The 13,947-nt window shown below is 39.9% G+C and overlaps 1 protein-coding gene across 2 annotated transcripts in view; it reads left to right on the top strand.

Annotated features, from left to right (window-relative positions):
• PPM1D (protein phosphatase, Mg2+/Mn2+ dependent 1D) overlaps window positions 1–13,947 on the top strand; it is a 55,857-nt gene that overhangs the window by 17,127 nt on the left and 24,783 nt on the right. The window contains exons 2-3 of one of the 2 annotated variants that reach the window (XM_070478594.1): window positions 1,482–1,707; window positions 10,597–10,721. In XM_070478594.1, the coding sequence (XP_070334695.1) occupies window positions 1,482–1,707; window positions 10,597–10,721 (351 nt within the window). Of the gene's footprint in view, window positions 1–1,478; window positions 1,708–10,596; window positions 10,722–13,947 lie in introns of both variants that reach the window. The other variant, XM_070478593.1, reaches the window with a different exon arrangement.

The raw sequence follows: 13,947 nt of genomic DNA, 5'->3' as shown, positions 1-13,947 counted from the left end.
GATTGGGAAGATCCCCCGGAGGAGGGCATATCAGCTCACTCCAGCATTCTTGCCTGGAGAATCCCTGGACAGAGGAGTATGGTGGGCTACAGTCCATAGGTCACAAAGAGTTGGACATGACCGAAGCAACTTAGCATGCACGCGCTGTAGTTAGTACTGACATCTTAGGAACTTAAATGTTTCACCTTTTACCATGTGGGGAGTTTAGGCACTAACCTAGCTCCCACAGTTTTAAATGAACCTACCAAGCTTCCGCCATCCATTCCTTACTTCAGCCTTCGCTGCTGCCTCTGAGTTTGAACTTTTCTGGAACTCTGTTAACAGGGAATACTGATGTACTGCCTTCTTTACTTACTGCTTTTTCCTCATGTTGAATTACAAATTTTGCATTCTGATAGTTTCCCCCTCAATACAGTTCCGTTTGTTTAAAATTTCAGGAATTCCTCAGATTTTCTTATCACCCTTCTCTGTGTTTCATAATATTTGTAATCTGTCCTTTCAGTAGGATTTTGTGGGGAGAATATGTCAGTGTTCAGACTTTGTTTGCTATCTTGAACTGTAATTTGTTTAATGTTACAGAATATTTCATTCTTGTAGCTCAGTTGATAAAAAATCTGCCTGTAGTGCAGGAGACCTGGGTTCGATCCCTTGGTTGGGATGATCTCCTGGAGAAGGAAATGGCAACCCACTCCAATATCCTTGCTTGGAAAATCCCGTGGACAGATGAGTCTGGTGGGCTGCAGTCCATGGGGTTGCAAAGAGTTGGGCACGACTGAACACTTCATTTCATAGAATATTTCAGAAGTTTTAAATGATAGTGAATATAATCAGTGTAGGTTTTGGAATTAGATACATGGGATCTGTGCTGCTTAAAATACTTGAGTTATTTTGAGCAAATTTCTTAACCAAAGTTTTGGTTTCTTTATCTGCAAAATGAAAATAATGGAACTGATCTTCGCTTATTGTTAGTGTTATGAGATAATACAGGTAAAGCTCTTAGGAAGTGGTATCCAGTAGGTGCTTGGTAAATGTTATTTATTAGGTTAGGAATATTCAGCAGAGTTATTTTAAAAACAAATCAAGTAGCTTTTTCTGAAAATCTTTTTGAAGAAAAATTAATATAAATAGATGATAAGCTGCTGCCAGTATGGTATCAAAACTTTAACATATCCTTGCTACTAAATGTAGTTAAGACTAAGACTTACGTGGAATTCCTAAACCTATGATGTAACATTTTTCTCCTAAGATTGCCTTGATGGTCACAATATAATTGCATTATCTATAAAATTAATTTATTAATGTAAGAATGAAGGGATTAACACAAGTCCTTCTTTAATAGCTTTCAAAATATGTTTCTTAAATATTTTTGTGTGCTAATTCAGATTTTAACGTGCTAATTCAACATAAGTTGCTGTTTTTATTCTGCCACAGTAGTTATGTGTACACCTGAAAGTAAAATTTTTTCTTTTCTATTACAGCAGAATGGCCAAAGACAATGACAGGTCTTCCCAGCACGTCAGGGACAACTGCCAGTGTGGTCATCATCCGAGGCTTGAAGATGTATGTTGCTCACGTGGGCGACTCAGGGGTGGTTCTTGGAATCCAGGATGACCCCAAGGATGATTTTATCCGAGCTGTGGAGGTGACGCAGGACCATAAGCCAGAACTCCCCAAGGAGAGAGAGCGAATCGAAGGACTTGGTGGGAGGTAATGACTGCTGCCCTGCCTCTCCTCTCTCGGTTCTGTGTAGTCCTTTCCGCTTTACTTACCACATTGACCTACTTCTCCCTTCTAATGAAGTCACAGAGTTTTAGCTTGCCTGGTAAAGTATCCGTGTATATTCATGTTTATTTTATTATTTTGAATTGACCGATTTATTTCTGATAAATGGCTCCAAAGGGAAATAATATCTTAATGGCACTCAAGTAACAAAACATACAAGGATTTATTTAAAGCCTTTTGTATAAACACTAATCAGCATGCCCTTAAGAATCTGGACAAAGCAGCCCTCAGAGTTCCAGAACAGAACAATTTGATCTATTTTGGGGAATAGAATTTTGTTGGAATTAGCTTTCAGTTTTCCCCTTTGATCTCTAAGTCATGCGCGCGACAAAGCTCTGTGTTGCGTTCTCAGTGTGTTTTGAGACAGTTTGTAGATGATGAAGTGAATTTGACTTAAGCATAGTATTTTTATGATACAAACTAAAGTGCAAGGTTATTCTAAAAAGCAGAGGAAGGAATAACGTAAGAAAATTTAAAAATCATTCCAATACTAATTTTTTAAAAATCAAGGGTCTGAGGCAAGTTAAACAGAATGCAGTGTTTTCTAAATAATTATTTAACTCAAGTCTTACCATAATATTGTTACTTTTTTCTCCTTTCTTGTTTTTATTAAATAAGAAAATATTTTTCAGAGAAATAATAAGCTGAAGGAAAGAATTAACATCCTTGAACTACCAAGAGTTCCAAAAGATCAGTAAGAGAAACAGTAAAACTCTGCCACCTTCAGATGGCATAAAGGAGAAGTTTGAATGACAGGAAAAACTAAAAACAGTAGTAGAAACATTTGAAAAAATATTTAACAATGAAGTGAAGTTCTATTTTTTGTTATTGAGTTAGCAATATTTTAATTGTAATGGGTATCCTGTTGCTAGGATTATATATTGGTATGACCTATACAAAATACAACATACCACTAACTTTAAATGTATATAGGCTGAGTAATTTCAGGAATCTCCTCTAAAGAAGAAACATGAAATGTGAATCAAAATGTCTAAATAGAGTTATTGATTGCAGCAGTGTTTATTTATTTATTTTTATTAGTTGGAGGCTAATTACTTTACAACATTGCAGTGGTTTTTGTCATACATTGAAATGAATTAGCCATGGATTTACATGTATTCCCTGTCCCGGTCCCCCCTCCCACCTCCCTCTCCACCCGATCCCTCTGGGTCTTCCTAGTGAACCAGGCCCGAGCACTTGTCTCATGCATCCAACCTGGGCTGGTGATCTGTTCCACCCTAGATAATATATGTGTTTCGATGCTGTTCTCTTGAAACATCCCACCCTCGCCTTCTCCCACAGAGTCCACAAGTCTGTTTTATACATCTGAGTCTCTTTTTCTGTTTTGCATATAGGGTTATCGTTACCATCTTTCTAAATTCCATATATATGTGTTAGTATACTGTAATGGTCTTTATCTTTCTGGCTTACTTCGCTCTGTATAATGGGCTCCAGTTTCATCCATCTCATTAGAACTGATTCAAATGAATTCTTTTTAATGGCTGAGTAATATTCCATGGTGTATATGTACCACAGCTTCCTCATCCATTCGTCTGCTGATGGGCATCTAGGTTGCTTCCATGTCCTGGCTATTATAAACAGTGCTTGCAGCAGTGTTTATTGACTGTTAATTTAGCTGAAAATAACTTGAAGGCCCAACATCTGGAAAATGGTTAATTACATTTAATTATATTCATAACAGTGGATATGATGTGAACAAAATTTTTAAAAATCATGGTGTTATGAAAATTTTCAAACATTTAAGTAAAGGTCAGGGAATTCCCTGGTGGTTCAGTAGTTAAGACTCTGCACTTTCATTGCTGAGGGCCTAGGTTCAGTCCCTCCTCAGGGAACTAAGATCCTGCAAATTGCGTGGCACGGCCAGAACGAACAGACAAAAAAGTAAAGGTAGACTAGTATAATGACCTCCAATACATATGAGGAATTTTAAAAAAATATACCATTTTTTTTGCCTGTTTCACTGAGAGATAATTGACATGTCATTGTGTAGATTTAAAACGTACTACATGATGGTTCAGTTTAATTATACTGTGAAATATTACCACAATAGGTTCAACTAATCTCCATCTTCTCATATAGATACAATTTTTTTAAATCGAGAAAAAATAAAGGGAAAAAATTTCTCCTTGTGATGAGAACCCTTAGGATTTATTGTCATAAAAACTTTTCCTGTGTATCATATAGCAGTGTTCACTATAGTCATCATGTGGTACATTACATCCATAGTACTTATTTATCTTATAACTGGAAATTTGTACCTTTGACCAATTCCCCTTTCCCCTGCCAGGAATTTTTAATAATATAGGAGAATGCTTGTTGGTCACAGTAAGCAGGATATAAAATTACATTGGTAACTGTTTGTCTCTATGGAGGTTGTACCAGTTTATGCTTCTATCAGCAATATATGTGAATGACCCTGACAACATAATTATAGAACTTTTTGATCATCACCAGTTATAGGTTAAAAAAAAAGTCATCGTGGTGATGTTTTCATTTGAATTTATCCTGAGAAAAGTTGAATTTTTTTTACTTGTTGAAAAGCCATATAGACTTCCTTTTCTGTGTGTTTTTGTGTATCATCTTTGTTCATTTACGGGGGAGAGTAGTCAGCCTTCTTTTTGTATTAATACATAGGAGCCACATATACATTAGAGAAATTAGACTAATGTATGTGATGAATTTCAGGTGTTTTCACAGTTTGTCTTTTGATTCTGCTCCTGGAATTTTTTTTCCATGTGGAAGTTTATTTTAATGTAGTTAAATTTATCAGTGTCTGCTGTTATGACTTTTGGTTTTTGTGCCATATATATAATTCCTTCACTCTGAGCTTGTTGAAAAGTCTTCTATATTTTCTTCTCATACAACAGTTATGAATACTTTGGTCTTAGGAAGACTTTACATTCTTAAAAATTGAGGCCCTCAAAGAGCTTTTTTGTTTATATGGGTCAGATGTATTGACTTAACCATATTAGGCGTTAAAATGGAGATGTTTTCAAATATTTGTTAATTTATTGAAAAATGGCAATATTAAGCTCATTTTGTGTTAACATAAAGGACATTTTTTTTATGAAAATACAGCTGTTTCCCCAAAACAGACATTTGAGAGGATTGGCACTGTTTTACAGTTTTGTAAGTCTCTTTCTTGTCTGGCTTAGTAGGTGACAGCTAGATTCTTATATTTGCTTCTGCATTCAGACTCTTGTGATAAGGTATTTTGGTTGCAGTATCTAAAGTAAAATCAGATTTTATATAGATATATAGGTGGAAAGGGAGACTTTTCAAAGCTTTTTCATATTTTGGGGGTATTTTACTTTGATACTATTCTAAAATTCATGAAGAGGGAATTTCTTAAAAGTCGATAATGTGGTGTCTGAAATCTTATCAGTAACTTTTTTATATTCTTTCATTGAGAGCCACTGGTGTATCAGTTAAGAGCCATTGGTTAAATAATATCTTTATCCATGCGTGATCTTTTTAATAGACTTTTATTTTTTGAGCAGTTTTAGATTCATAGCAAAATTGAGCAGAAAGTACAGGAGTCCCTGCCTCCTCGGGGTGACCAGTCTCTTCCACTATCAGCTCTCTTCCCCAGACCGGTTCATTTGTTAGGATTGATGACCCTACACTGACACATCATCATCACTCAAAGTCAGTAGTTTACATTTGGGTTGCTTTTGGTGTTGTACGTTCTAGGGTTTGACAGATGTGTCTACATGTGTCTACCTTTATAGTTTCATACAGAATAGTTTCACTGTCCTAGGAATCTTCTGTGCTCTGCCTGCTTTCCCCTTCCTCCCTTTCTATTTCGGGCAACTGCTGGTCTTTTTTATTATCTTCATAGTTTTACCTTTTCCAAAGTGCCACATAGTTGGAATTATAAAGTATATAGCCCCTGTGCATGATTTTGAAACCTGGTATTGGTCATTTGTAAAATATTGGTTAGCCAGGTTATGCAGATCATCCAAATATTGACATCTTTTATCATACACTATATCAAGTTCTGTAGCTGTTGAAAAACTCCACTGTATACACATGGTCTTAGTATTATTAGGAAAATAATTTTGACCTTGTAGTTAATTCCCCTGAAATTGTCTGGGGGACTCCTGGGGGGGGGGTCTCTGAACCATATTTCAAGAGCCACTTTTTTAGTATTTGTATGGTTTTGTCATTTACATTTTAATCTTATAGCTCTGGAATTTTAAAGTTGTGTAGTAGGGATTCAAGTTAATATTTTTTCTAACTGGCCATCAGTAGCCATTTGAACAATTCCACAGCCATTCCTTGCTGATTAGAAGGCTTATCAGGCATAAAACTCTTCTATAGTGGGAAGATGACCTGGAGTTTATCCTCTTTTAGCGCTCTTTCCCTGGTTAAGATAAGTATGGAATGTCAGCTCTGTTACAAGACAACATTGCTTGTTGTAGAAGGATCCTCCAATGGAACTGCAGGTGGATAGGAAAGATGTCTATGGACCACAGATTTCTCTTGGAAAGCAGGGACCTTGGCTGTCTTGTGTACATGTAGTTGGACTTATGTGGGGACCAGGAAGTCAGGGGCTCTTGAGACACAGATTCCTGTGGCCTACGAAGCTCACTTGTGGTGGCTGGAAATTGGCTCCTGGATTTCTGTAAGGATCACTGCTGAAGGCACTACTGGAGCTGCAGTTCTGGCAGACTGTGTTTCCTGTCCTGTATCCTATAAAGTTAAGTGAACCTGGCTTCATGCTGTAGTTTATTAGGTCCTATTAAGTGTGAAGGTCAGTATGTATCTGAAACCACTACTGGTAGTTGTGCAAAGTGAGCTTTGCAATCATATATGTTGGGCTGGCCCCCCAAAAATAGTTCCTTCAGGTTTTCCCATATCATCATATTATGGCAGAACCTGAACGAACTTTTTGGCCCACCCAACATTTGGACCTTTTTTTGGGCGTTCTTACATACCAGTATCATATTTTTTTAAAATCAAGGCTTTATTATAGTTTTTAATATTGGTAGGCCTGATTCCTCTCATTAGTCTTGTAAAAAATCTTTTTCTTCATTTTTCCTTTATTTTTCTCTATGAAATTTTAAATTATGTTATTTGTATTTATTTTTTTTGAGTTTATGGTTTTTGTGCTGTTACTTAAAATACCATCTGGACAGCTGGACGAGCTCATTGCCATTTGAGAGCAGGTGTCTTTTTGCACAAATTGAGCTGTTTTGTTATAAGTCATTTCCTCCTTTCCTTCTGTCCTCACCCTAGGCAACTGGCCAGTGCTCTGTTTTCCCAGCCTCCTGTTGCTTCTCAGTCAGCCCCTGCATATCAGGCTGATCCTTTGTGTATGCCTTTTAATCACACAGGACAATGGCAGGAAGTGGAAGAGAAACAGCATCTTTTACAGCATTGCTTTGGGTTTTTGATACTGGATGTAAAAGTTTGTTTTAGCCACTGCCCTTATTTTGTCATTTGTTCCTCTGTTGGTGTTTCCACACGGAGACCGTAATAACTTTGAATATTACGTGTCAAGAGAGTTCCTAGGAGTGTTATCTTGAAAGCAATGTGGGTAGCTCCTGTAATTACTTAATGGGGATTCCCTGGTGGCTCAGTGGTAGAGAACGTGCCTACAATGCAGGTGCCACAGGTTTGATCCCTGGGTCTGAAAGTTCCCCTGGAGGAGGCCATGGCAACCTACTCCAGTATTCTTGTCTGGAGAATCCCGTGGACAGAGGAGCCTGGCGGGCTACAGTCTGTAGGGTTTGCAGAGTTGGACATGACTGAAGCCACTGAGCATGGCACGCATGCAAGCCTTACTTTTTAGGGAGCAGGTTTAGGAAAGAGCTATAGGGCGTAAGCTGTTAAGAAGGCAGAATGTTGGCATCTCTTTTCCCATAACTCTTGTGTTTCATAGATTCTTGTGAATGGTGTTTTGGTTGGATATTAGCAAAGATTTGGACAGCAACAAACACTTTTTTGTCTCTCTCTCTTTTTTTGGTCACACCACACAGCCGGGGGGATCTTAGATCCCTGACCAGGGATAGAACCCAGGCTCTCTGCGTTGGAAGAGCAGTCGTAACCACTGGACTGCCAGGGGAAGTCTATGAATGGTAGATTTAGTCTTTACTGTTTGCTCTTTGAGGGTCAGCTTTGAAGAAAGCATAAAATAAAAAGTTTCCGCCCCGCAACTCAGCCCTCTGTCTCCCCAGGGGTTTCCATCTGGGTGAGGTTCCCCCAGCCCCGTAGACCAGCCCCACCCACCCCCAGCCCCAGCCCGACCTGCTGGGGCAGCGGACAAAGCCCCCAGGAGCAGGGCCACTGTCTCTACGACCGACCGGCTCTCTTTGCGGGGGCGGCTGCGCGTCCCTAGTCCCCTGGGCTGCTCAGGAAGCCTCTTCCCCTTGGGAGGGCGAGGTCCCCGAGCAGACCCAGCCGGCCCAGGCCTCTGGCTTCAGCCCTCCAGCCTCAGCTCCCTAGTAAGTGCCTGCTGTGTGCACGTTCGCACCCAGGCCCCAAGGATGCAGACCTGGGGTGGGAGACAGACCCTCCTGGTGAAAGGCTTGCCACTGCCCAGCGCTCAGGTGTGCCAGCCCGCTGCGGCGTGGCCCCCGTAGGCTTCTGCCTCCGGAGGCCTGCGGGGCACCCCTCCGCCAGGTGCTGCCTGCATGCCTTTCCCTGGGAGCCTCAGCCCCCAGTGGGTCGGGACGCCGCCTGGGCGGTCCAGCCGGTGCCTCCCGCTCCTGCCCCGTTGCCCCGGGGCCCTGGCGCCTCCGCCCCCGCCTCCGCCCTCGGACTGAGTGTTCCCCTCGCCCGGGGAGGTGGCGCGTGGAGGCGCCCGGCTTTGCTGCCTCCGAGGGCGGAACACTCACCTGACCACGGTGGGCCTGCCCCGCTCGCCCCAATAAAAGCAATTCCAGCCTCAAAAAAAAAAAAAAAAGGCTCTTACTGTGACCTGGAACAATGTTGCTTTCAGCATTACAAATTAATTCTCAAAAGGGAGAGTAAATGAGCAACTCTCTGGATGTTTCTCTTCTGTGTTAACATTGAGCAAATTTTCTACCATGTTCTTCACTTGTTACATTCCCCTCCTGTTCTGTCTGGTTATTGTAGCCCCATGTGGCTGTTTGAACTTAAATATAAATTTATTAAAGTTAAATTAAAAATTCAGTTCCTCATTTGCCCTGGCTACGGTGACAGAGCGCGGTAGCTGGGCATGGCTGGTGGCTGCTACATGTTAGAATGTGAGGAGTGAACGTTTCCATCACGGCAGGAAGTCTGGTAAGACAGCGCTACTTAAGCCCCCTGGCCTGCCCTTGTCTCATGAGGCTTGTTTTCTGCTTTAGAAAGATGGTTGAGGCTGTTCTCCTTCTGCTATATTCATGTTTCTCTGGGCTCAGAGGAAGATTTTTTTCTCATTTATAAATATTTATGCCTTTGTTTCTGTTAGAACTTTTATTCCGTTTGTTATCTCTTCTCTCTAGTATCTTCATTCCTTTGAAGTTAGAGCAGTAGAAAAGCCGTGATGGAGGTGAACCGGCTGGCTGCTGTTGACTTCCACAGAGTTTCTCAGCAACATTCCTCTGGAGATGGTCACCATTATCTGTCCGTCGTCTGCTTTGCATGTCTGGAAGCCACTAATTTCTGAGTTCATCAAGTTTAGGGGGACAGAGTCATGCTACTCACAGTCAACATAGTAAACTATTAAGAGACTCACGTATACATCAGGATGTCATAGTACTCATTAATAAGGAGAAGAGTTACTGACAAGAAGCCCACAGATGATTGTCAGCCAACCTGCCATAGATGAAATGAAATTTCAGACTATAATCAGAGGCTTTCAGTGTACATGTGGGACCTGGGTGTAAAGACTTAATTTGATAACCTTAATGTCATCTATCGTTGAGAGTCAGGAATCTGGTGTTATGCATGTGTCTATCCGTCAGGTAAACCTAACATCAGGCAGGCTAATATTTGTTTCTTGGAAATGCTCTTTGCCACTCTTCCCCTCAACTATTTTAAACCTTCCAAGGAAACATTTTTCTTTTATTTATTTATTTTTTTTCATTCCAGGCAGATTATGGTTAAATTGATTTAAGGGCCAGTTTCCCATTTCAGTCATTCGGGCATAGGTTGAGAGACCATCTCTACTGTGTTTTTAATATTACTTTTTTGCTGAAATTTTTTATCATATTTCAATATGTTAGGCACCCTGGAGTGTACTAACTACTCTGTGTATTAATTACAGATTTCTCTTGCTCCTCCACCAAATTTCTAGGAGGGTTTTCTTGTTCTCTAACTTCCAGATCTCTCTCGCTGCAGCTGATCTGTTTCCAAGGTCTAGTCTCACATTTCTAAATACAGAAGTATCTAAATACATAGGTATTTCTAGTGAGGCATTTCTTATTAATTCCTCAGATCAAAAATACTAAAGCTGAAGTTCTGTTTTCAGTACCCTTAAACCCTTAAGACACTATACAACCTTTTCAATTTCTTTTATGTATTCCCTCTTCTTTTATAACCACTTCTTCCTCCCCTCAGTTTTCTCAGTTATCAACTTATCTTGCTTTTATATGTATGCTATTTACTCATTTCTGTTCCTCTGTGCTCCCTAAATAATCTCCAAATTCTCATCTTCATCTACCCTATTTTGTCTTTGCCTTATGAACAGGAACTTTGGTTTATGCATCTTCGTGTCCAAAGCAGATAAGTCGTCATTTTGTGGTAATATAATCTGATTGTAACAGTTATTTAACCTGTGAAGCCACTTGAGTTGGTATATTGTGATCCCTTAGTGTGTTTCTGTGAACTCTTGTCTTTCAGCGTGATGAACAAGTCTGGGGTGAACCGTGTGGTTTGGAAACGACCTCGGCTCACTCACAACGGACCTGTGAGGAGGAGCACGGTCATCGACCAGATTCCCTTTCTGGCAGTAGCCAGAGCACTTGGTAAGTACGACTTCTGTTTGGTGAAACCATCTTGGATGTTCTGCAGCATGTGGTGGTAAAATAAAAGACAAGACTGAGAGTTACACCCTCATTTGACACATACTGAGTGTGTAAATATGATACTGTAGTAAATGGTTGAAGACCCAATTGAGGGGAAGGTTAAAGTATGGATTTCAGTGCCGTTTGCTCTTTGATCCTGAGTTGTGTTCAATGTTCTGATAGTTTCCATTTATTCCTAAGGAAGTAAATATATGCCCAGGCTTGATGTTAGCCTTAAAACTATTTCTAAATATCCTTTCCTACTTCAGCCCTTCACATTTCTCTTAAGAGCCTTCAAAGCTCTTTTTTCTTTTTCATTAGCTAGCAAAGTAAATTGTGACAAAATTAACATACTTATTTTCTGTTCCATCTTGTTTTGGAGGGAAGGCTAGAGGGTTGTAGCTATAGAAATATCTTACTTTGGATGTACTAGTTAAATTTTCTTCTAAAGAAAATTTCTCTTAGAAAGCATCACTTTTTTCCTTCTCTCCTTCTTCCTCTAAAGACACTTGAGCACTGACTTGATTCCGGGTACTGTATTAGGGTTTGGAGTGATGATACAGATAGACTCTGCCCTCAGGAAGCAAGAATAAATAGTTGGGGAGATTGGTGATAAAGAAGTAAACCTGTCCTGAACCTAGTATAATATTGCAGGTCAATTATATTTCAGTTTTTTTAAAAGGTAAGCTTGTACATTGTAAAAGGTACAATTATACATTGTAAAAGGTAAGCGTGTACATTGTCAAAGGTAAGCTTGTACATTGTAAAAGGTAGCTTGTACATTGTAAAAGGTAAGCTTGTACACTGTACTGTAAACAGTGAGAGACTTTCTTTTTTTGGGCTCCAAAATCACTGCAGATGGTGATTGCAGCCATGAAACTAAAACACGCTTGCTCCATGGAAGAAAAGCTATGACCAATCTAGACAGCATATTAAAAAGCAGAGACATTACTTTGCCAACAAAGGTCTCTCTAGTCAAAGCTATGGTTTTTCCAGTAGTCATGTATGGGTGTGAGAGTTGGACTATAAAGAAAGCTGAACGCCGAAGAATTGATGCTTTTGAGCTGTGGTGTTGGAGAAGACTCTTGAGAGTCCCTTGGACTGTGAGATCCACCCAGTCCATCCTAAAGGAAATCAGTCCTGAATATTCATTGGAAGGACTGATGCTGAAGCTGAAACTCCAATACTTTGGCCACCTAATGTGAAGAACTGGCTCATTGGAAAAGACACTGATGCTGGGAAAGACTGAAGGCGGGAGGAGAAGGGAACGACAGAGGATGAGATGGTTGGATGGCATCACCAATTTAATAGACATGAGTTTGAGTAAGCTCCAGGAGTTGGTGATGGACAGGGAAGCCTAGCATGCTGCAGTCCATGGGGTCACAAGGAGTTGGACATGACTGAGCAACTGAACTGAACTGAACTGATTTGTACATGAAATCATTACAGATTAGGAAATATGAAAGAAAGAAAGAAATCACAGGGGTCCTGTGATAAAGAATAATTTAGAAGGGAAAAATCTATCTTAGGTAGTGTGATGGAAATGTTCCTTTTAGGAAGTGTTACTTTAGCTGAGATGTGATGGCTGAGAATCAGGTATTGTTGTGAAGAGCCTGTTGAAGAATATTCTAGGCATGGATCCTGAATTGGGAAAGAGCTTGGCATGTTCTAGGAATTATCAAAAGTTGGGAGTTAATTGAGGCAAATGTAAACATCAGATATTTTTGTTCTAGACTAAGGTTACTGGGCAACATTGAAGGATATTAAGCTAAAGAGTAATATTATCTTATTTGCATTTTTTAAAAGATTGTGCTACTGTTACTTGTTCGTCTTTGGTATTTGATCAAATACATGTAGTCCCAACCTTCATGGACCCTATAATCTAATGGAGAGAATTGATAATAAGCAAACATGAGAAAATTCTTTTAAAAAGCATCAAAAAGAAATTAGGCAATATGATATACCGGCAGCTGGTGGGAGGGATAGGTGGTGGCCAGGAGAAGGGTACTTTGGAGAGGATGATTAAGGAAGATTCTTTTAAAAAGTGGTATTTGAATTAGACCTGAAGGAGGAAAAGGGGCCAAGTCAAAGAAAAGGCATAACCCTTGCAGAGGCCATTAGGCGGTTGGTGGACATTTGCTTTGGGAGGAATGGTGGGGGTTGTTTAGCACATATTCTTTTTTCCTACTAAATAGTGTCCTGACTCCCTTTTGGGAAACTGTATCTCCCCTACTCTGTGCAGTCTGTTTAGACATTCCTATTCAGGGTCCTTTAGTAAAATATAAATGGTCAGGCATATGACCCCAGCTGGATCAGTTAGATTCCCTGTTGCATGATTTTGAATTGTGAATCCAGTAAGGATCAAAATTAAAAACCAAGAAACCTGGTTGGAATGAATACATCCAGGTGATAATCCTTTGGCAGTGCTCATTGAGGTGATTGGGTTTTCCTGCCTAATTGTTTGGAAGTACCGTGACCTAAGTTAACCTGAGCTGGAAATTGTTGTTTGTATGCAAAGAACCCTAATGCAGGAAGGAAAGGATTCCCCATCTTTAGTGAAAGAGAGAAGGTAGAGATTTAAGATGAAGGTGGAGATGAGGACGCTTGCCTGATTAGGAAGGGTGGTACATACTAAGGTAAGAAGTGTGATGAAGACATTATGGGTGGTAGGCAAGGACTAAATCCTGCCAGGCTTTTTAGAGCATGATAAGGAATTTTATTTTAAATGATTTTGGGAAGGGATTGAAGAGTAGAAGAGGAAATAAACCCCAGTGGTTAAGAGGTAGACTGTCGAGCCACAGTTCCTAGGTTCCAATCCCAGTGTTGTCATTTACTGTACAGACTTGGGCAAATTACTTAATGTATTGTGACAGTTTTTTCTTCTGTAAAGTGGGGCCTGCTTCATACTGTTGTGGGTATTGGGTAACTTAACACATCAAAGTGCTTAAAATAGTGCCTGGCACATAGTAAATGCTCTGTAAATGTTGTTGTTATTATTGTTGTTTACTGAAGTAGGGCAGTGACATGAATCCAGCTTGTTTTTAAAGGATCATAATGGCTAAAATTATAGGGTAATAACATTGGAGGCCAGGGTGCCATTTAGAAGGCCTGTAGCAGTTTCTAAGCACTTCACCTCTTTTATAGATTTTTGTCTTAGTTACCCAGGCCATTCACTCATAGTATATAT

The sequence above is a fragment of the Odocoileus virginianus genome, chromosome 17 (assembly GCF_023699985.2).
Source record: "Odocoileus virginianus isolate 20LAN1187 ecotype Illinois chromosome 17, Ovbor_1.2, whole genome shotgun sequence".
Taxonomy (NCBI): Eukaryota; Metazoa; Chordata; class Mammalia; order Artiodactyla; family Cervidae; genus Odocoileus; species Odocoileus virginianus.
Note: the sequence above shows the minus strand (reverse complement) of the source record. Positions and strands in the feature narration are given on the sequence as shown.